Below are 20,252 nucleotides of genomic sequence, written 5' to 3' on the forward strand. Positions count from 1 at the left end.
CATTTTGTAACTAGAGAACAGATACTGAAATGGTTAACTGCTCGCCGAGGGAAGACACAGAGTAATGGTTAAAAGTTGAGGCTTTGTAATTTAAGCTCCGTCACATACTAGCCGCACGTCCCTGGTAGTTATTTCCCTGAGCTTCCATTTCTTCATCATGGGGCGGGGGAGGGGGTGGAATAATACCTACTACCCTGGGAAGATTAAATGTTCCTGCCAAATAGTGGGCCAGTAAGTAGTGGCTACTATTGAGTGAGCTCCCTCCTCCTCCGCCACCATCGAAGTCCCTAGCTAACGGGCCAAGCCCCGCCCCCCACCCCATGAAACTCTCGGGGAAGCGACAGGTCCCGCCCCCAATCTTAAAGGTCAAGCCGGAATCGAATGGAACCGGTCGGGGGACAGCGATCAGACTCCCTAAAGTCCCCAGAAATCTTTGAGTAGAAGTCTCTGGCACCCGGACCCAGCGCGCGCCTCGAGGCTGTGCAGAGGCCACTCACCAGCTATCGCCCAGGTTACTAGGAAAAGACCTATGCGACCCCGGTGACGGCAGCGGCGCGGGCGCCATGACGTCACGGGGCGGCGCGGCGGCGCAGGCGTAGCGCGTCACCGACGGCCTGGCAGCGGGCGGCGGTGAGGCGGACGCGTTTGGAGGGCCGTCGAGCCGCGGAGTCGGGATCTGCTTCTGGGGCATGAGCCGAGGGGACGACGCCGAGGCCACGAGGTGAGTCCGGCCGACATGCGCCCCTGCACCCCAGCGTCGGCCCCGCGAGGGGCTCGCAGAGGAGACTGCCCTAGCAAGACGGCTTCTCAGGCCCCGCCCCGGATTGTCCCGCCGCTAGCCCGGAAATAACAATCAGAGAAATGACCCATCGGGTCTGGGAATTCGCGGCCAGGAATCGGGAAGCCGGGATTCCAGGCTTGACCCTGCCGTTACCGTTAGCTTTAGGAACGAGTGGCTTTGGTTCTCTGGACTTCAGTTTCCCCGTATGATTTTTCCTGCCTTTCAGGTTGTTGCAGGTCAGCTGCGAAAATAGATAACAGCGTTTTGTGAGCTCTGTTAATAGAGGGGGTTGTCGCCATTGCAAACCCAAAAGATTTTGATAGTCGCATGCCATCTTGGTCTCATTACACTTTACCGTTCCTCAAAAGGCCCTGTGCTGAGCTGTCACAGGTACTCTCATTTAAGCTTCTTAACGACCCACGAGTTAGGGATAATCATACCCATTCTAGAAAGGAAGAAGAAACGGAGGCTCCAAGTGGAGCCTCATTCATTCATTCAGTAAATATTGAGCACCAGCCAGGAGCCAGGCAGTATACTAAGTGTTGGGGATAGAACTATGATCAGGATAGGAACGGTCCTGCCATGTAGAAGCTTACATTCTAGTGAGGGAAATAGAAAATGGAATAGGAAATAATACTGAATTGGCATTACATGTAAAGGAAAGGTGGCTTTGATACAAACTAACAAGGAGCTCAACCCTTAGGGAATGCTTTTCTGAGAAGACATTTATTAAGCCATGCAATAACTGGATACAAAAGCCAGAATTTGAATCTAGATCTTTTGGCCCCATATCCTGTACTCTTGCCACTAAAACGTGGTACCTTCCAGTGATATTAGGTAGTTGTTGGTATTGCTGTTTTCAGACATAAAATCAGGAGGTTCTGTTGAAGCCTTATCTCAAATGTCATGTTCTGTAGAGAGGCCTTCCCTCTCCACTAATCCTGAAGTAGTCCAACCCCTATCTCTCTGTCAAATTACCTTGCTTGATTGTGTTTGCAGCTGTCAGTAATTACATCTTGTTGATTTATTTTCGTTTTCTTTTGTCCCACCCCTCTTCCAAATACAAGCATCCCTAGTGGGACCTTGTCTGTTCACTGCTTTGTCTCCAGTGTCCAGACAATGCCTAGAAATAGGAGCACATTTTTTTTGTTTGTTTATTAAATGAATAAGTGATCTATAGGAAAATTGGAGGAAAGGAAAGCAGGGATAAGGCAAAGTGTTTCTCCTCCTCTGTTTCCACTCCTGAGATTGTTTCTGTGTGTTTCACCTTTTCTCTCAGGAGATAAGAGCAAGATCTATAGCTTATTCGTTTCTCTATTCAGCACATGGCCCTGGGCTTAGAAATTAGCAGTTGCTTATCAATGCATTGCTGAACAGATTGACCATGGGAGTGAAAGAGAGAGAAAAATACCCTCACACGTGGGGCTAGAAAACTTGTTCAATGAACAGTTACTTAGGGCCCACCGTGTGCCAGACTTCATAGGCTCTGCTGAGGTGAATAAGAGATACTGACATGTTCAGTATATGTCACCTGTTGTTTTTAGGACACAGGTCCTGCAGCACTGACCTCTGAGGCACATCTTCTTACATGACACATGGTTCATATGTGTATTCTAGTTCTGAAGTCTGGCACAACCTGCCGTCTTCCCAGCTCTTTTTTCTTTCTCTACCACATTATACATTTGTTAAAGCTTTATTTTACATCTGTCATCTCAGTTTTAGCCCTCTCAGCAACCTTAAGTTACAAGCAGGGTAAGGTTTAGTATGTAGAGATGAGGAAACAAACTTAGAAGTGACTTCCAGTGGAAATGCCAAAATTTGAAACCAGGTCTTCTTGACCCCCATGTTTTTTTCCTTGCCTCTACCATCATAACCCTCATCCTCCCTTTTTGGTTGTGAGATGAGTCATTTCAGGATGAAAGACTAGTAATAATTTAAACTAACTTTAATTGAAAGCTTCTTGGGTGTGATGCATCATTCTTAACGCTTTGGGTGTGTTAACTCAGTAAATCCACACAACTTTTATTAGGTGTTGTTCCATTTCAGAGATGTGGAAGCAGGTAGAGACTGGCAGACTAACTTGAGCAAGGTCACACAGCTAGTAAATGGGCCAACTGGAATGACGAAGGAGGGGTTAGTTTCTTCCTCTGAGTCTCTCCCGTAATATTAAACGTGATGCTAGTGAACATTTATTGATTGCTTGCTGCTGTTAGATGCAGTGTTTAATGATTTTTCATGCACTGTCTCTCATCTTCACAACAGCCCTGTAAGATAAGAACTGTCCTCGCCATTCCTCGTATGTATGAGGAAATGGAGGCCTAGAATGTTCAGGTTATTCACCAAGTCACACAACCCGCTTTCAAACCGAGTTCTAACTCCAATATCTACAGCTTTAAATTTCCTAGATGGCCTCTTCCATGAGGAAGACATGTCTGCTGCTCTTTCCCACCCATCTCCTTCTGTGCCATTAACACTCTTCTTTCTGGTGATTCCCAAGACTTATTTTGGGGGTGACGGTTTTTAAACTGGAGTATCATGTAGTAATAGAAAAGAGCCTTTGGCCTCCTGCCCAGTCTGCCTCTGGCTTCAGAAGAGGAAAACTAGTTTCTGCACACAGAACCCCGCCCCTTTCACCTTAAATGGAAGCTTTTGCACTTTGGCTGCCAGAGGAGCTGTCCCAAGGGAACTGGTGCTGGGGCCCTGGTTGTGGAATGACTGGGGCCTTTGAAGAACTGGCCAGAGCTTGCCCTCCTTGAATAAATGTTTGTTGAATTGAATTTGAAGCCTCATGTTCACACAGTGTTGCTCCTCTCCTGCCTGAATGTTCACATTTCCTTTAGTTTTTCATAGAGATTGATGGAAGCAGAAACCAAAACTCTTCCCCTGGAGAACGCATCCATCCTCTCAGAGGGTTCCCTGCAGGAAGGACACCGGTTATGGATTGGCAACCTGGACCCCAAGATCACAGAGTGAGTCTGAGTCATCTTAAATCATTACCTACCACACTGGGATGTTTGCACGGATAACGTTCAGAAGAATTTCCAAGAGATTCAGGATATATTTTGGCCCTTTTGTGTATGTTTTAATTATCTTTGAAGGGTATGTGCTTTTGTTATTAACCTGTTATGCTCACATTTTTCTCACATTTGAACTCTTCTGCAAGAACATAGGCTTGGGAATGGTTTAAAACATACACCTCTTTTTTTCTGTTGGCCAAAAATGTTTTCCCGTTTTCACCACTTTGAATCCTTGTACTCGGTGACTGTAGCGCATTATTTTCTAGAATCAGCCCACGGCATACTCTTATTCCTCAAAATGAAGGAACAAGTAGGAGAAGTCTCTGTACCTTCACAAACAGGCAGAGGGTACCACTCGATTGTAATTCATGTGAAGCATCCATGGAACCACAGAAGGTCAGAGCTGGAAGGCATCTTAAAGATCACATCAGTCCCTTTGGTTTTCATTCAGTCATTAAATGATACGAGTACTTGTTGTGTGCCAAGTGCCCATCTGTGCCAAGTGCCATGCTAGGCAGTGCTCAGATGTTTTAAATCTGAGGAACCTTGTCTTAAAGTAACCAGGACCTGTTTTTAAAATAAAAACTCAGAGCTGCTCTGATTAAAGGATGGGGAGAGGTCCACCCAAAGCCTTTTGGCAACCGTTACCCTTTCTGTGATGCTAATTTAGTTATAGGACTCCATGGAGCATACTTGAAAACCTCTGATATGATCCAGCTCTCTTACCCAGCAATAAAGGAAACTGGGTCCTAAGACATGGAAGTACCTTACCCAGGATAACAAAAGCAGTTAAATTGTCCTGACTCCCCACTCTTTGTACTCTGGCCATTGTAATGGAAAGCAGTTCCTTAGCAGAGTGAAGTAAGGGTTTTTTTCCTTCTCCCTGTTGCTCAGTAGTTACAGGGCTGTGGTTGGTGGCAGGATGGTTAAGGAGTGAGTAGATCGGGCTCTGAGGGATCAGTGCTAAAGCAAACCTGGAGTATGCCATCAGTCCTAGAAGTTACTCCCTTTGGAATAATGTTAAAGGTAGGGTGAGGGGAAACAAGAGAATCCATTTACTTGACTCTAGGATGAGAAGAGGTATACAGAGGGTTGGGATTGGGAGAAGGGAGGGGATGTGGCCTGATGGGTCAGGATCGTAACAAAGTTTAGTTCTTTAATTCTGCTCAAGTTCAGATCAGCTAAGTATAGATAACTTTGGGTCCCTCTAGGAATTATGATGCCATTTAAGATATGTTGTTTCCATGTTATGTTACCTTGGTCACTGGGGCTCTGGAGTATGAACTGTGCATTTATTTTGGTTCTCTTTATGGTTCATGGCTTTGAGGATGAATGTGTGAATCAGCCAAGCCTCTCAATCATGTCTGTTGATCAGAGAAGCTGTTTCCATCATCTAAAACCCAAGCTGTGAAAGGATGCTCCCGAGATGTTTTCCATTCCCACCTCTGCTCGTCTGAATGGAAATCTGGGGCGTGGAAACACTGTCCATTGTTTTGGCTGCAGTTCCATAATGAGGCTTGTTCTGATTGTGTCTTGTTGCTTGATAGGAAGGTTCAAATGGGCATCTGCCACCTCAGTTTATGTCATAAATGAATGTTTTCTTCAGTTAGAGCATTATCAGGAACATTGAAACAAAACTTTCCTACTGGTATCTCTGCCCTTTTTATGTCAAGGCGAAGGTGGGCATAACGTGCTGAACTGCAGATGAGGGCTTCGCAGGGTCTGCCTGTCGCTTCCCCACCTCTGTGTCATCTGCAATTTTGTTCACTGTTTTTCTTCTCTGGATTCCTTATGTTAAAACATTTTCTCTGCCAAACAAACTGATTTGTTAAATAGTAATAAATTTCTTTTTAAAGATACAGCTACCAGTTATAGCTATGGTTAGCATGAAATACTTATTCATGTTGATTTGTGTTTGTTATTTTGTGGTTGCAGTATTCACCATCTCATGGCCGTGCTAGCTGCCGAGAACACCTGTACGACCAAATAGGTTTTAAAAGTTTAGCTTTATTATTATTCGTGGAGGTAGCAGATCCCAAACCCATGTTCTTTTTACCCTATTCTGATTCCTCCCAATTATATTACACTTCATATTTCTAACCTGTAAGGTGAGAATGTTCAACTAATAATCTGCACATTTTTTCTAGCTCTGGTATTACATTAGTTCCTCTTATTTAAACTCATAACGTTGTGAGTCAAGTAGAAGAGATAATATTTTCCTTGTATTTATTTATTTATTTTTAAGTAGGCTCCATACCCATCATGGAGCTCAGTGCAAGACTTGAACTCATGACCCTGAGATCAAGACTTGAGATTGAGAGTCAGACACACTTAAGCAACTGAGCCACCCAGGTGCCCCTTTCCCTGTTCTATGGGACAGGAAGAGTTAAGTAGGTTGACTTAGTATACTGAAAAGTAGTTAATGATGGGACTAACTCCTGTTACCTAATTTAGTGCTCATTGCACAGATATTCTAATAGTCCACATAACAGAAAAATCATAACCTAAAGTATCCTATTCAAAATTTTAAAATGTAAGGACTTCTTTTAAATTGTTGTGGGACCCAGTCTAACCATAGGGTAAAAACAGTACCTCCATGTACCGTTGCTAGTGCCTGCAACAGAGAAGCCAAAAAAGTTAATGTCCTTAGACATTGTCTGTTTTCCACACTGTGGTTTCCTCTGAAAGGATTAATGCTGGCTCTCTTTTTCAAACATTAAATGTGCTGTATAGAAAGCCAAATTGGTAGCCACTGCACAGCTCATAAGGGGAAATGAAGAGCAAGGGGTACCTGGGTGGCTCAGTGGGTTAAAGCCTCTGCCTTCGGCTCAGGTCGTGATCTCAGGGTCCTGAGATCCAACCCTGCATTGGGCTCTCTGCTCAGCAGGGAGCCTGCTTCCTCCTCTCTCTGTCTGCCTCTCTGCCTACTTGTGGTCTCTCTCTCTCTCTCTCTGTTAATTAAATAAATAAAAATCTTTAAAAAAAAAAAAAAATGAAGAGCAAAGCCAGCAGAGATTCTTAAGGAAGGGACATTCTAAGTAGAGGGTATAAGTAGAAGTAAGAAAGAGTGGGTGAGCAGAATATCGGGAGGACCTTTTTGACTAAAGGAGAGGTTGAATACTAAGTGATAGTGAAAACAGTAATTGGGTAGATAGAATACTATCAGATTAAGACAGGGTCTTTAAAATTTACTCAGACAAGAAATTTGAATTTCTTGTGGAAGAGACTTGCTGTGGGTGTTTAACAGGATACTGACAGCATGAAAGTGCTGTTTTAGGGGGGAAATGAGACATCAGTATGTAGAGTAGGTTGGAGGAGCAAAGACTAACAACGAACATTAGCTAGAACAGACTGCCAGAAACTAGGCCTATCATCTAGGTAGAGACAGTGAACTTGGAAGTCAGTCTAAGAGACGGTGAAAGAGATGAAGAACACGATTGAAGAACAGAGAATTGAGGATGACCCTGATGTTTCTTGCCTGAGAAATGGAGAATCGTGTCAACGCTGACCGGTGGGATAGCTGGAAAGGGCATCTGTTTGTGGAGGGAGGTGGTCAGTGTGGGTTATACGAAGTAAATTTAAAGGCAGTGGAGAGCCATCTAGGGGAAAATGTCCTTCTGAGGTCGAGTTTCAGAGATGAACTAGAGCGTGTGCATGGATGTGGGAGAACAGTGTGTTTACCCCCAAAGAAACCCTGGCTTTCTCAGCCTTTTCCTTGTTTTTCCATTATGATTCATGCTTCTTTTAGTGCCTTGGTTTGCATGAATCAGCCTTTACTGTTTGCTATTTAAATTTGAAACCCAGTAACACGATTTAATAATATATAGAACATACAGAACAGAGAACATAAAGACCTAGCAAATAATCATTTCTGTAAGTTTATAAAAAACATTTTTCACTAAAATTATGCATTTAAAACAGTCCTGTCATTTCATTGACTTCCCATTGCCTACCATCAAACTGAAATTCCCTCACTAAAGACACCAGCATCCTTCACAACCTGTCCCCTGCCTGCCTTTCAGCCTCATTGCTGAACTGCCCTACCCCCACTCTTTTCCAGTGGAGCAGACTCTTTTTCACCTTTATGTCTTTGTACCTGATATTCACTAATAACCATGCCCTCTGCACAATCGGGCCTTTCATCTATGTGCTCATGTACATACCTCTGTGTGCAAATATCATAGTGTTTTGCAATTTTTTGATTGCATACATCTCTCCTCTAACCAGAATGTGAGGTCCTTGAAGGCAGGGTTCTAGTTGTTCAAGTGCCTAACACAGTTTTTGACAAGTAGTAGGTGTCTATTTTATCATCTGTGTAAATTGATTACTTCTGTGCCATTAGGCAGGAAGGCCATTTTCAAGACCCAATACAGAAAGGACTAAGTTGCAGAAATATGTTGGGACTGGTGTACTAGCTCGTGAAGCCGCAGGGCCCACGTTTCATTAAGCGAAGCAAGGCTCTGATGAGTAGTGAGCCCTCCCATACTTCAGCAACAGATGAAAGTGCTTGCAGATGTGAAAGCAAGATTCTTCAGGCTTTTTTCACTATCAGAGCTCGCAGTCCTCATCTCCAGGAAGCAAAATAGTAAACATTTCATTCCTTTTGTTTCGGTGTTCCGATAATTTCAAGAAATTATCAAACAAGGAAAGAAATCCTGGAGAAGTTGAAAGACACAGACCTAAGCAGATGTTCCTGGAATCTTAAGGTCGCACTCTTCGGGCAGAATGTATTTGTTAGCTTTTCAAAGAATAATCTGTCGGCATTTTTTTTTCTGAGTAAATTAAAATTCATTTCCTAGGAAATGCCGATCGCCTTACCTTCCTGCTATTAAGCAGAATGGAGCTGATGAAAAAATGACCAGCTCACAGTAGCCCTTAGATTGTTTTTTAGAAAAATGGGTTTGACCCACCATTCATGGCAACTAACACATGGGCATAGTAAGTGGCAGATGTAGCTGTGAGTTAAAGACCCAGGGGAGGGGCGCCTGGCCAGCTTAGTCAGTGGAGTGTGCAACTCTTGATGGCAGGGTCATGAGTTCGAGCCCTAAATTGGATGTAGAGATTACTTTAATTAATTAATTAGGACATAGAGATTAATTAATTAGACACCCAGGGGAGACTCTTCCAGCCCATCTGTCTGTGCATTTGAGAGGTTCACCCTTACTGTATGCCTAATCAAAAATCAAGTAAAACCAGAAATTTGTACTTGAGGTATCTCTCTTTCCCCGAAGGATCACCTCCTACATCCTCACTAGCAGCTGAAGTCTCCTGATGGGAGTTGAGAATTTAAAATGTAGGGGGTTACAGTTGTTTTCCCTTTTCAAAACTGGTCTAAAGACCAGATTAATGTCCACAGTATGCCTTGGGATCCTTGTATCCTGCCCCAGTGCCAGACCTGTATTATGTCTTCCTTGCTCCGCTGTCAGGCACCTGATCCAGGATAATGGGCTTGCTTGTTGACGGGCATTTGTATGAGATTTAATATATATAGCTTATGATCCACTTCATATCTTTCTGCCTCCCAAAGGAGATTCTTACTCAAGAATAAAATCTTGATGAGTTTCTCCTAGAAAACAATGTGAATATAAATGTGGCTGTAACGACAGCTTTACTGACTCCCTGTGGGGTAGAATTCCCAGTAATAACAGATTTAGCATGTGGGCTGATACCTTTTTAGTATCACAGGGACAGCATTGTTCAGAGAAAGCCTTGACTCCATTTGAATAGTGTGGAGGATGCCAGGAGGAAGGCCAAAGGAAAAGGAAACGGGAGAGCTGTTGGTTTGTCTCACCCTTACATCAGATGACAGGAAGTCGGAATTGAGATTGGCCACAGCAACCTGTTAAGGCCACATCTGTTTGAATAGCTTAAAAGCTCTATAGAAACCAAGTAAGTTTTAGAGAAAGGAATCCAAGAGAGGACGAGGGGCGGAATGGCAAATAAGAGCTAGGGGTGAACCTCCTGCCTGGAAAAAAATTCTTCCTGGGCCATCCCTATTCTTTAATCGATCGTGCTCCAAAGTGTAAGCTGTGTTAAAGCAACTGAAGTGGCTTAGTTACCCACAGCTGGGTGATTTATAGGACTGGCCAGGTTCCCCTGCCCTCCAGGAGACCAGCCCCCGGCACATTGTGGTTCCGCATTGTCCCTAACATTCGGTTACATCAGGGATCGAAACTCACAGGCACTTATGGAAAGGCCACTAGCTGTGGTTTGGTTTTTGGCAGAGCTTCTCACAAGTGCAATTCGGAGCTAATGATTAATTATGGAATGTATTACAGAAGTCCTCCAGAGTTGTTCTTCTGTTTGTGTGAGTGTGTATGTGTTTACTACTTTATGTATTTTTGAGATAGGGTAGGTTTTGGCATTTGGAGTGTGGGTATATGTTCCCGATGGAGTTGTAGTTATTCACAAATACTAGTTCATTACTAAGAAATTTAAAAAAGAAAATAAATCAACACTGTTTTTTGAGCTTTTCTCCAAAAGAAAAGCAAATGGTGCTTGTGGGCCAGACAGCTGTTTGTTAGGTGTGGCTTTTTGTTTGGTATTTTTGTGCTGGACAGACACATAGCCATGACAGTTTGAGTTCCCTTTCCAAAGAGAGGCAAACACGTCTGTTTGCCAAATAAACTAACGCAGCAGTTTGAAAAAAGGCAGGGGGCAGGGGTGTGAGATTTCCCCCCACCCAGGGTAAATTATCTCCTGCTTTTATCTCACGCTTGAGCCCAAGTGGCTGTCCCAGTGCCCAGAGTGTGCTCACGGGCTGTGCTTTCTCTGCAGATACCACCTCCTCAAGCTCCTCCAGAAGTTCGGCACGGTCAAGCAGTTCGACTTCCTCTTCCACAAGTCAGGTGCATTGGAGGGGCAGCCCCGCGGGTACTGTTTCGTGAACTTTGAAACGAAGCAGGTAATGGAACCTCTCCCCGTTCATGGTGTTTCTTATACTCCCCCATTTCTTGCTGCATCCCTTTCGACTGCTAAGAATAGCAGTGCCTTGCGGGCAAGAGCAGGGTCGGATTCCTCTCTGTGTGCCTTGCCGTGCATCCTGGAGGAGACCCTCGGTATACGAAGGAGGGAACAGCTTTCAAAATCTCCCCTCCCCAGGCTCCCGGTCTCAGGCGGCTGACCTACTTTTCTGACCAGATGCTTTGGGGTGCCCACATTAAGCACATGGACATCCTCCTCCCTGTTCTGGTTTGTTTGTTCCTTTAGTGGCAGGCCAACAAAGCCTCCTTTTCTTTCAATAGTTTTGCCCCGTGGTGCAGAAACCCTCCCTGTGTGTGGTGAGCCACCCACAAACTCTTTTATTTTGATTTCTTAAAAATGTACCCTTCTTCTCAGTGTCTCAGAACAACTGCATACGGATTGGAATATATAGGAAGGAGGAGAGCTTTCAGCTTCAACCATGCTATATATGTGTATCTTCTTGCAGTAACTTTGTATCTATCCTCTGAGTGGACATGCCTTGATAAAGAAATTGAATTTGAATGTTATTAAATACAGACATACTGTTTAATATCCACTATAACTTTATTAGTCATGTGGAAACACTTTGCCTAGTTATTGTTGTGTTAATAATCTATTTGGATGTTTTTCTTGTTATAAAAGTAATATTTATTAGTTGTAGATGAAAATACAGATCAGTGACTTCCCTTAATCAGCGCAATACCCAGAAATAATCACTGTTAATATTTAGTTATAGATCTTTCTTTATATTCACATGTGCACACACACATACGACTTAGAGCACAGAAGGAAGATTACACCATCCTGTTTACCACTCAAAGTATATTAAGAATTTTCTGTCCTCTAGTACACATCCAGATAACTTTCTATATCATGATACTGTATATCCAGATAACTTTGTGTATCGTGATACTGTGGTTTCACCAGTGTGACTACATATTTGTAAAACTTCACTGATAGAGCTTCAGTATATACATTTTGTTATATGTAACTAAGACCTCAATTTAAAAATGAATCAACATCAGACACCTGGGTGTCTCAGTTGGTTAAGCTACTGCCTTCGGCTGAGGTCATGATTCTGGAGTCCCAGGATCGAGTTTCATGGGATCGAGTCCCACATTCGGCTCCTTGCTTGGCAGGCAGTCTGCTTCTCCCACTGACCCTCCCTTCCCCTTCTCATGCTCGCTCGCTCGCTCTCTCTCTCTCTCATTCTTTTCCTCTCAATAAAATCTTTTAAAATTTTTTTAAAAAATGAACCAACATCATTTTGATGACCGTGCAATATTTCATCATAGGAATATATATAATAAGTTATTTGACTAGTCCCCGATTGTTAGCTATTTAAGTGGTCCCCAGTGGCTCACAAGTATAAACTGTGTTAGTGAATATCCGCATTCCTCTGATTATGTTCACACATACGTATATTAATGGAAATGGAGAGGCGTCAACAAAGTCCTTGCAGACTTCTGGATACGACTGCCAGTTGCCTTCAAGCGATGATATGTCACGATGTTCTGAGACTGTATGAGAGTGTCATTTGTCTTTATCTACGCTGGGGATTCTTTCAGTTTCCTCTAACTTTTGCAAATGAGATTGGCACTGAGGGCTACATTGCTGCTCTAAATGGGGGAACTGGAAGGATGCTGTAGTGTGGTTAGCATTTTTAAATAGTTTATTCTTCACTAATGATAGAGTGTGATTTAGCAGACAGCTAAAGTCAGTGGTCATGCTGGGCTAGATGTTGGTTTTAAAACACTGGATTATAAGTCACAAAGCCTAGCTTCTGCTGCTGGCTCTTTCATTTATCAACTTGGGGCACATCTCTTAATCTCTTTCGGCCTCAGTTTTCATTTAAAAATAGGGATTAAAAATACCTTCCTTACCTTCCAGGAAGTTGAGAGAATAGATAAGGGAATACAGGAAAGTACCATTGGCCTTTAATCATGCTGTTACATACATGAACTCTGAAGTGACCTACAGAGATTGGACATTTTGGGGGGAAATATTTATCCCCTTGCTGGCATCTTATGACTGCTAATGCTGTAGAATCAATAGAGAGTACCGCATAAATTCTAATCAACTAGATTAAACTTAAGAGTAAAACATCTCTTATCTGTCTCTGTAACTGCTAAGCAAGGATGTCAGTGACTATGCAGTGGCTGATACCTAGTGAGTCTCAGATATTTGTTGAATGTCATGCTGGCGAGCTCCAGAGGGATGAGAGGATCACCGGTAACACCAGACTCGGAAGTCTGCCGCTGTCACACTGCGGTCTCAGATAGGTTCATCTTTTCCTCTTCCTGTTCCTTCGGGGCTTCTTCACGCTGGTAAACGTGGGTTATGCTTGGCCAAATGCCTCTTGGATACAGATGGAGCCGAGAAGGTTTGGCAGGATGGAAAAGTACAACCAGGCTTCCTGGGAGTGTCCTAGAGTGACTCTTACCAGCTTCAGGAATTCCTTTTAACCTTGTTGCTCCTGTCTGTGATAGGGAAAGGGTCAGGGAACTTCTGGCTCCAAAAGCCAGGTGCGTAGATTGGCTCACACAAATACCTTGCTCACAGGCTCTTTGACTCACTCCTGCTTTTTCCGGCCTGGTTTCCTTCACTCCCATAACGTTTGAAGCCCTTACTGTTTCTCGCTTTGGATCCAGAGTAAAAGCCCTAGTCTGGGGTATAGTTCCAAGGTCCCTGAAGGGAAGTAAATTTGTTAGCACGGTGTATAGAAAGGTTTCACCGAGCAAGAACAGTCTGGTAGCATTGCTTGATGGAGCGCTAGTCATATTACCCATATCTTATAGGTGAAGAAGTTAATATTCACAGAGATTAAGGGACCGTTACACTGGCAATAAGCGACAGCCACCGTTTTTGTTTGACTGACTTTACAGAACTCATGCCCTTCCTGTTATTCTGCCTTTTTTCTTTATTGTACACCCTTTGCGAGCTGTTTATCAAAGGCAGTCTGGTTAGGATTGCAGCCATCAAAGCTAGTGCGGCCCTGTGAGATATACAGCTAATTAGGCATTTGAATTTTTGGCTAACATCCGTCCCTTTCCCGGACAGGAAGCAGAACAAGCCATCCAGTGTCTCAATGGCAAGCTGGCTCTGTCCAAGAAGCTGGTGGTGCGGTGGGCTCACGCGCAAGTGAAGGTAAGTCTTCTGGGCTGGAACGACAGCACCGAGCTCACCCGAACTGAGTGTTCCAGAAGATCACTGTCCACTTTACCCATTTGCATCCCAGCCTCTTCACATCTGGAGCAGGCATACTTTGGTCTCCTACTTGTATTTACCATGTGTGTTGCCAGATTTTTCTTTTGAGAAACATCTCAGGAGGGATTAAGTTCCTTCATTGTTTCTCTCCACATACCCACAGATTCTGTTTTTGATTGATTTTTCCATGTGGCTGATGTGTATACTCAGACCTCTATCATGTTTTTGGTGGGGGATGTTCTTTGGAGGAGAAAAATGTATTTATTTATAAAATTAGTTGCTTTCGGCATTATTAGACTCTCCCCAGCCTCTCAGTTCTGTGGAGAGTTTGAATATGTTTATCCTAAATGCTTGAGAAATGGGGAGTTTGTAGGAGTGCTTAAAGCACCGGCATCTCATTACTCCAGGGAGTTTGAGAGTTACTTGTGGTACTTTGCGGTCTGAATTGTCTCCAGAGCCCAAGAAGTGGCCAGTCGCCTTGTTCATCTTACAGCTGGTCTCTTGGGAGACTGCACTGGAAAAGATAGGACCATTAAAAAAAAAAAAAAAAAAAAAGGATGGCATCTATTTCACCTGGCCCAAAGGTGCAAAAGTCTGGGGACTGGAAGGATCCCAAGAATTGGTTCTCTTTTATAGTGGGGTCTTGACAGATCTGCCTATAAAGAGATTTGTGGCAATGAAGATTGGCGCTTCAGTCTTTGGTTATAGGAGCATGAAGCACTTGCGCTCGGGGTCCAAAGTGAAAATTTTGCTCAGACAGTTTGGGTCCTTATGAGGGTCTCAGGTCATCATGGAGCCTTCTCAATTTCTAGGACACATTGCCTTCAAAATAGAAACAACAGAGAATTACCAAATGCTTTTTTACTCAAAAGAAAATCAAGTCTCATTTGCCAGACTGACTTTCGTTTTCTTATTCTATGTCTCATCGAAGAGAAACGTAACAGAAATCATCCTTGTTTCTGTCTTTCATTTGAGATCTTGATACCTTGTGGTTCTCTTGTCCTACAAGTCTTTTTGACCACAGGCTCCTGATTACTCTTTAGTATTTAATTTGCTTTTTATAAGAGGTATATAATTATCTGACATCAAATTAAACTGCCCTTTTGCTATAGGATGTTTTCTCTATCAGTGGCTGAAAGCTGTTAATACTTTGCTTCTCTAGTCAGACCTGTTGAGAGTTGAATGTTATGCTTGGTACTTTGCAAAAGTCTAGCCAAATTTTTAAGTGTTTTGAATAAAGCAAAGTAAATATTGTAAGAGGTGATATGTGACAGTTAAAACAAGAGTGTAGGAGGGCAATCGTATTGTGTATTTATACCATCTGTGAATTTGAAAGATGAAGTTCTTTCCCTACCAAATAAGGAAGACTAGTGGCTAGAAGGGAAGCTTCTTCTAAACTTCTTTTTCTAAACTTATAGCTTTTAGGCCAAAACCGTGTGGAGTTTTGCATTAACTGTAAACATAAAGCAGTCCTCAGATGGTCTAGAAATACGCCAGTGATATGCTGGTGGGGTTGGAGTTTCTAAACGTGCGCACTACAGTAAAGGACTGGTTTTGCTCACCCAAGTGGTTTCCCTTTTTCTTTCAGAGATATGACCATAACAAGAATGATAAGATCCTTCCTATCAGTCTTGAGCCATCCTCAAGCACTGAGCCCACTCAGTCTAACCTAAGGTAAGATGGTGTACTACAGAAAGACACAAGTATTCAAGAGTGTGAGCCACTTCTTCACTCCAAGCCTTTTTTCATACTTCAGTGATTCTTTAGACTCTGAATTCAGGATAGAATGTACTAACTTTTGACGTGTTGAGAGATGTATTCAGTTAATCTCCAGAAGGCGTACATACCCTCTCCTTGCATACCCCTAAGATCACATACTTGTAGAATTCATGCATTCAGAAAAGGCTGGATGGACCTGCCACATAGCAGCCAGTGTGCTAGGCGCTGGAAACCAAGGTATGTCAGGCAGTCCTTACCCTAAAAAGAAGCCTTTTCATGAGGCCTGAAGTCTCATTGGCATTTGTCATTGTCCACTACTTCCTCTCCAGCTCTGAGTTCCTTTACCCGGAGTACCTTCAGTCTCTGCTGGCTTCTGTGACAGCAACAGTGTTGCTTCTAGTGTGCACACGTTGTCAGTTACTTCTGCGGAGTTAATTCAAACCAGAAGGAACGAAGGCCTGGGTGGAGAAAGGGGAAGTTAAGTGAATGGTTGAGCAGAAGTAGAGGGTTTTGGGGTTTTGTGTTTTTTTCCCCCTGCGTTGTAGCCTAGGGAGAAATTTTAACAATAGCAACATCCAGGATTTATTGAAGTTACTCTAAATCAGGCACTGTGCTAAACACTTCACATGCCATATGTCATTTAATTATAAAAATTCTGGTAAAAGTACTGTAATAGTCATGTTTTACCTCTAAGGAAGCTGGCGCTTAGCAAGGTAAACTATCTTGGCCACGCTCGCACAGGTAGCAAATAGCAGATTCCAGATTCAAAGCCAGGCCTCCTGGACTACAAAAGTCAGTCTTTGACTTACTACTTCAAAGAAACTTCATGCTGCAAACACAGGGATACTGTCCTGAAGCCTATTCCAAGGGAGGGAAAGCAGATATGTGAAGGAGCATCCATGTCCTGAAACGGTTAGAAATCAGCATGCAGTCACAAAGTCAAGAAAACGATGCCTATTTGGATGGAGGACCAGACAGCAAAAAACCTTTCTTTTGTATTTTCTGCACCAAACAAAACAGATTTGTGAGCATCTTATTAAGCTGCAGGGAAGGGTAACCCTGAAATGTTTTCAGGAGTGACAAAGTTAGCAAAGTAAAATTGAATTTATAGTTAGTAGTCTAATATCATTAATTTTTATAATACTAAAATATTGGACTTAATATTTGATAAAGTATTATGTATCATATATTGTAAGTAAATTACTAAATTTAATGTTTATAGTAAATATTAAATGTAATAGTTACTATCATTGATTTCTTAATTTTGTTGTCTTTTACTATTTTCTACTCCCAGAAATTTAAAAAAAAAACATATGATGACTTTTGTAGGTTCACTGGGAACCATATCACCCCCGTGATCACAGATTTAGAAATCTGATTCCTGTTGGGAAGAGACCATTGCATTTATGCTTGGAGCTCTACACGTTACAGTGACGTGTCTTCAGTTTTCTTTTCAGTGTTTACACTTATATTAGACAGTCCAGTGTTTTACATTTATTTTGTAATACAGAGAACCTCAGTTTACATCTTTGTATTAGCATCTATACCTAAATAGAGAAAGCTGTTTTTTCATGACTCCTACAGAACAGCGGCTGGCAGTCCCGCTGACGGAGGAGGTGCTGGAATGCATCTTGGTAATACCTCGGTGTTCTTTCTAATTGTAATGTAGGTGGTTGATTCTGCACTGGCCATGTAAAGTTAGGAGTGTGTGCAGCAGGTGCACACTTTCTGAGGATCTCTAAAAGGCCATTGTAACGTTCCCTTCCAAGTTTCTCTCCCTGTCTGTACACCACTGACAGCATCGAGAATGGAAAGGGAACCATGGGTCATAGAATACCCACTGCCTGAGGGCTTTGCATTCTGGTCCCAGGATGGCAGTCGGAAGGGAGTTCCTCCCAACTTGTGCAGTGTCTCCTCACCCCTTCTCTCTAATTCAGATGCTCAGCTCCCAACCTGATGGAGAGGAAAGAGCAAGGGCTTTGGTGATAATATACCAGGTTTGAATCCTGGCTGTGCTGTGCTGTTAGCTGTGTGAACCCGGGGCAAATGACTCCCTCGCTGCATGTGTTTCTTTATCTGTAAAGTGTGGATATTATCACAAGCACTAGAAACAATATAGGTGAAATTCTGGGCCCAGTGCCTGGTTCATTGTATGCACTCCATAAATGATTGCATCTAGAAACACCTATTTGTTAGCAAAAAAAGATCTTGTAGGATCCAGGGTGTGTTTTCCATCATTATTCAGTGATTCAAAAAGTGGTGCATTGTACTAGTTAGCCTTGAGTCTCAGCTCTCCCACTTACTGGCTGCGTAATATTGGGCAGGCTGACCTTCCTGTGCCTCGGTCTTTCATCTGCAAAATGAGGAGCGTGACCTACCTTATCGTGCTGTTTTCAGTCCTACACGAATTATTTTATTTGTTTTTTTAATTGTGGCAAAAGACATAAAATAGCATTTACCATCTTAATCCATTTTGGGTGGACACTTCAGTGATACCAAATATGTCTGTAGTGTTGTACAACTGTTACCACCATCTTTCTCCATCATTCTTTTCATCTTGCAGAACTGACACTCTGTGCCCATTATATAATAATTTCCCATTCTCGCCTCTTCCAAGCCCCTGGAACCCCCGTTCCACTTCATGTCTATGATTTTGACTAGTCTAAGTACCTTAGACAAGTGGAATCATCCAGTATTTTGTCTTTTTGTGACTGGCTTGTTTCCCTTAGCATAATGCCCTCAAGGTTCATCCATGTTGTAGCATATGTCAGAATTCCCTTCCTCTGTAAAAGCCCAATAATTTTCCAGGATATGATACGATACCACATTTTGCTTATCCATTCATACATCAGTGAACACTTGGGTTCCTTCTACATTTTAACCATTGCGGCTGATGCTGCTGTGAACACACGAGTGTACAACATCTCTTTCAGACCCCACTTTCAGTTTCTCCGTGAATTATTTGAGTGCCCACTATCTGCCTAGTACTAAGGTGTCAGACAGTGTTTGTGTCTGAAGATTAAATGTAGCCACATGGGAGTACCTAACGGTATCTGAGTTTTTTGTAAAAATTTAATAGATGGTTTAGGTTTGATCTTTTTCTTAAAATGTTACTTGGGTGTGTGTTTTATGTGACATATTTGCATATTCATATTTGAGTTATCTTGTTGCTTCTGTGACGTGCATAAAAGGCACAAGGAAGATAAGATGCACACGTATTTCCTGAGTGCACCCAGGCCCACTCTGATCCTCTGCTGTCCTTTTTCCAGTGTCACCGCAAAGATAAAAGCCATTGAAGCAAAGCTGAAAATGATGGCAGAAAATCCTGACGCAGAGTATCCAGCAGCACCTGTTTATTCCTACTTTAAGCCTCCGGATAAAAAAAGGACTACTCCTTATTCTAGAACAGCTTGGAAATCTCGAAGATGATGGTTATGAATTATTGCGGCAGCAAAAGCAAATTGGTCTCCACACCTGAAATCCTCTGCCTTTGTACTTTGTCGATGTGAATGGTACTACCCAACAGAGCACAATCACATGTTAACGTTTGGTAACGTAACATTTTCGGATGTTCTCATGGATGTTTCTTCCCTGAAGTATGCATGGAATTGAGCATCATCCAGAATAAATAGAATTGTGTCCAAAATTGTGATTTGAACATGGGGATGCTCTGGTTGGCTGTTTTGTTTGGATTTGTAACTCCAGAAACATAGTATGCCAGAGAGAAAGGCAAACATAAGAAATGTTTATTATTTAAATCAGGAAACTGACGTTATTAACGTCTGTCTTTCAGAAAAAAAAAGTGTTTTTCTATGCTCAAATGTCTTTACAACATAAAGAAAAAGTAAGAGGGAGGGAAATAAGAGATTTAGAATCATGTTGAGAACTATTATTCCGGAATTTATTATGGAAATCCCTTCAACTGGACTAAAAAGAAAAAGTTCTTGGCAAAAGGGAGCTGATTCTTTGAGCATACGTTGTGGTGATCTGTTTAAGAATTATGGTTACTGGGGCGCCTGGGTGGCTCAGTGGGTTAAAGCCTCTGCCTTCCGCTCAGGTCATGATCCCAGGGTCCTGGGATCGAGCCCCGCATTGGGCTGTCCGCTCCGCGGAGAGCCTGCTTCCTCCTCTCTCTCTCTCTGCGTACTTCTGATCTCTATCTGTCAAATAAATAAAATCTTAAAAAAAAAAAAAAAAAAAAAAAAAAAAAAAAAAAAAGAATTATGGTTACTGTTTCAAAATCCCAGTTAGGAAAACATGGTGTATATCTTATCATTGTCTGCATCAACAAAACTGTAGATTCAAATTTAGCATTTTATACCACAATGGAAGTTCTCTTTGGAAATCCAGTCTTTATTCTATAGTGATCATTTTTTTAAAAATCTAAATAATCCTGCCTTCTATAATACCAAATGTTGTTATTAACGTGGGACTTTTAAAATTGCACTTACTGCATGAGATTGTTTTTTACAGCATGAGAATGTTCTATTTGGAATTGTATCATGGTCAATCTAAATAGAAAAAGCAAAACTTCTTGGAAAATCTAATCGTTGCTATATTGATCT

At 42.4% G+C, this 20,252-nt stretch overlaps 2 protein-coding genes across 5 annotated transcripts in view; one reads left to right on the top strand and one right to left on the bottom strand.

The window, feature by feature from the left end:
- The window catches only part of MRRF (mitochondrial ribosome recycling factor), a 54,854-nt gene extending 54,139 nt beyond the window's left edge, over positions 1-715 (bottom strand). For all 3 annotated transcript variants that reach the window (XM_032306930.1, XM_032306929.1, XM_032306928.1), the window contains exon 1: positions 498-715. In XM_032306930.1, the coding sequence (XP_032162821.1) occupies positions 498-691 (194 nt within the window). In that variant the 5' untranslated portion in view covers positions 692-715. The remainder of the gene's footprint in view (positions 1-497) is intronic.
- Positions 608-19,481, top strand: RBM18 (RNA binding motif protein 18). 2 transcript variants are annotated; one of them, XM_032306931.1, is made up of 6 exons: positions 608-721; positions 3,622-3,750; positions 10,576-10,702; positions 13,822-13,908; positions 15,557-15,642; positions 18,957-19,481. In XM_032306931.1, the coding sequence occupies exons 2-6, from the start codon at positions 3,638-3,640 to the stop codon at positions 19,114-19,116; spliced, it is 573 nt and encodes a 190-aa protein (XP_032162822.1). In that variant the 5' UTR covers positions 608-721; positions 3,622-3,637; the 3' UTR covers positions 19,117-19,481. The 2 variants fall into 2 exon arrangements, with proteins under 2 accessions (XP_032162822.1, XP_032162823.1); XM_032306932.1 differs by having other exon boundaries at positions 3,632-3,750.
- Positions 19,482-20,252: the final 771 nt, after the last annotated feature.

Source organism: Mustela erminea, chromosome 12 (genome assembly GCF_009829155.1).
Source record: "Mustela erminea isolate mMusErm1 chromosome 12, mMusErm1.Pri, whole genome shotgun sequence".
Lineage (NCBI taxonomy): Eukaryota > Metazoa > Chordata > Mammalia > Carnivora > Mustelidae > Mustela > Mustela erminea.

Coding starts and splice junctions, on each gene's coding strand:
- RBM18 (XM_032306931.1), top strand. CDS start 3,638: ATGGAAGCAGAAACCAAAACTCTTCCCCTGGAGAACGCATCCATCCTC. Junction 3,751..10,575: donor CTGGACCCCAAGATCACAGA/GTGAGTCTGAGT, acceptor CTTTCTCTGCAG/ATACCACCTCCTCAAGCTCC. Junction 15,643..18,956: donor CCCACTCAGTCTAACCTAAG/GTAAGATGGTGT, acceptor TCCTTTTTCCAG/TGTCACCGCAAAGATAAAAG.